The 2,390-nt window shown below is 37.0% G+C and overlaps 1 protein-coding gene across 2 annotated transcripts in view; it reads left to right on the top strand.

Annotated features, from left to right (window-relative positions):
• Positions 1-2,390, top strand: part of MAP3K7CL (MAP3K7 C-terminal like) — a 31,193-nt gene that overhangs the window by 20,084 nt on the left and 8,719 nt on the right. For both annotated transcript variants that reach the window (XM_009894898.1, XM_009894897.1), the window contains one exon: positions 1,715-1,830. In XM_009894898.1, the coding sequence (XP_009893200.1) occupies positions 1,715-1,830 (116 nt within the window). The remainder of the gene's footprint in view (positions 1-1,714; positions 1,831-2,390) is intronic.

Genomic DNA, 2,390 nt, shown 5'->3' with positions numbered 1-2,390 from the left:
AGATCAGAGAGAATGAAACAATGTGCTGTGAAACAATTCTGCCACAGCATTTTCAAAATTAGATCATAGAAAATGAGTGTCTGTGTTAAAATTTCAGTGAGGAACCACATACCATCTGCAAGTACCTGCAAGGTCCATACATTAGTTACAACTGTGCATTGGGGTACATCTGAAGCTAACTTACCCTGTGTCCTGGATAAAGATATTTTTGATCTTTGTCTCCGAATATGTTTAGTAAAATTTAAATTTCCAGTTTAGCTGAAATGAAGGTTTACAAGACCCTAAATAGGAAAAGTCTGAAGACTTGTGCTTTTCTTTTTCTCACAATGTCATTCAAGGAATATTATACTACAGAGAAGAGTCAAAGTAGGACAACAAGAAATAAAAAATAATCTACTTATATTGAGAACGGCAATTGGGTGTTCTTTAACTGGACAGTAAAGGAACTATTTTAAGTGCTTCCTTTTGCTTCAGACAGGTGGCTCAAGCATGCTATTTGGAGTTCATTTACAGTCAATTGATTCATGGCTAATAACTTAAAAATACTACACTTCCTGAAAGTGTTATAGCCAAAATGTGACAGTCAAGCCTGAAGCCTGAATTAAGTTACCTTCTTTTTAAGAAACAAAAAGCACTGACATTTAACCAAACTGTATTTTCAAGATTGTAGTTGAAATTCATATGAGGAATCCCAGGACAAAGTGGTTTTATTAGCCATATTTATTACCTCTGGTGTGCATTGGAAAAAAAGGAAAATCTTGCTGCAATAATGTCGGTATTTCGGTTAGGAGGTACAGTGCCTTTGCCTTCACTGTGGCTTTTTTATCTATTTTTTTTTTTTGTTTGCTGTCATCCTTCTACTCTCAATCTCACCTGCGCTTCATAAGGAAATTTAAAATACTTTGCAAATATAGCTGATTTAACTCTCATAACGTTTCTGCCAACTAAGTACATCCCCTTCTACAGGAAATAGAGATGCAGAGAAACTGGATAGGAACTTGAGCGAACTACTTACAGCTTGAGGCACTGCTGGGCTAGAACCCATCCTCAAATCTTGGTTGCACTGGAGTCAGCAGTATAACTGCTGTTGAGTCCAGCAGAATCAGCCCCAGTGTCCCAATTCATGGTCCTGTCCCATTTAGTAATAAGCTGGAATAAGCATTGCATCTATGAAAAAAAAAAAGAGTGTTTAGTCAATAGCTTTCCATGTCTTTTCTTCTCATCTTGCAGAATTGGAGTATAAGAGCTCGTTTGCACTCAAATTACCCTTCTGCTCAGTGCTGCAGTTTCTGCAGTGAAAGCACTCTCATAAATTTTATGGGTCTAACCAATGCATCAACTTTAGCATTCTTATTTCACTGTAGCTGAAAAAGAGGGAGGTAAGGGAGAAATCTTTCTTTGAACAATCTTTTGGGATACTTTGCAAAGTTGACAAGGAAAGTTCTTAAAATCCTTACCAGGTTTGATGTTTTATGCATATTCTTATGCAGGGAAGTGGTTTTTTCCCTTCTGTGAAAAGCCATCACTAGGAATATTTGGCCATATCCTGCAGTTAGGGGGAAAAAGTTCTTTAAGTATTCTCAGAGGAATTAAGATAAATATTATATCTTTCAAAATATGTGTCTCCTGGTTTGAGGCTTAAACCACGACAATGTGTTTTTCTTATTATTTCATTCAAAAGCAGTATTTTTTTTTTCTTCTTCTTTTCTTAAAGCCACTGCCTCCTTGTCATGACTCTAAGGAATCTATGCAGGTTTACAAACAGCACTGCAAAATAGCAGAAGAGTACCATGAGGTCAAGAAAGAAATTGCTCTGCTGGAAGAACGAAAGTGAGTAACTTTCCCACAGTATTTACTGTTTTATATTCTCTTTGTAAAATCTGGTTTTAAACATGAGGGATTCACATGATATTTTCTGACCTCATACCTCTGCCTGACGGTCACAGTACAGCACAACAGTTAGGCCATTGATCCATAGGATCAACTGAGGCAATGAAGGACACAGAGCTGTCATAGTTCTGGGCCCTCAGTTGTACAGATGCCCCTTAAACCCTTCATTGACAGCCTCCAGGTCATGTAATGATCTAGTTCAGCTGGTGCGAGTCCTCTTTTTAATTTTAGGGATTTTTTTTCCAATTTATCTTTATGTGTTTAATGAAGAATGTAAGGGATCCTCCATTAGGTTCCGAGTACTTGAAAATATTAGTAAACATTTTTCTGTGAGGTGCATTGTCTCTATGTACATTGACATTTTAGATTTTCATATCCAAAATGCACAAGCTGGAGTCTTTTTTTCTTGTCTATGGCCTATACTCATACCCCTGTTATCTTTGCATGATTATTAAAATGGCAATGTGCACTCTGTGACTCTCAGTCCCTTTCCACAAGAT

The sequence above is a fragment of the Charadrius vociferus genome, unplaced genomic scaffold (assembly GCF_000708025.1).
Source record: "Charadrius vociferus isolate BGI_N301 unplaced genomic scaffold, ASM70802v2 scaffold201, whole genome shotgun sequence".
Taxonomy (NCBI): Eukaryota; Metazoa; Chordata; class Aves; order Charadriiformes; family Charadriidae; genus Charadrius; species Charadrius vociferus.
This window is presented reverse-complemented; position numbering and strand designations above follow the sequence as displayed.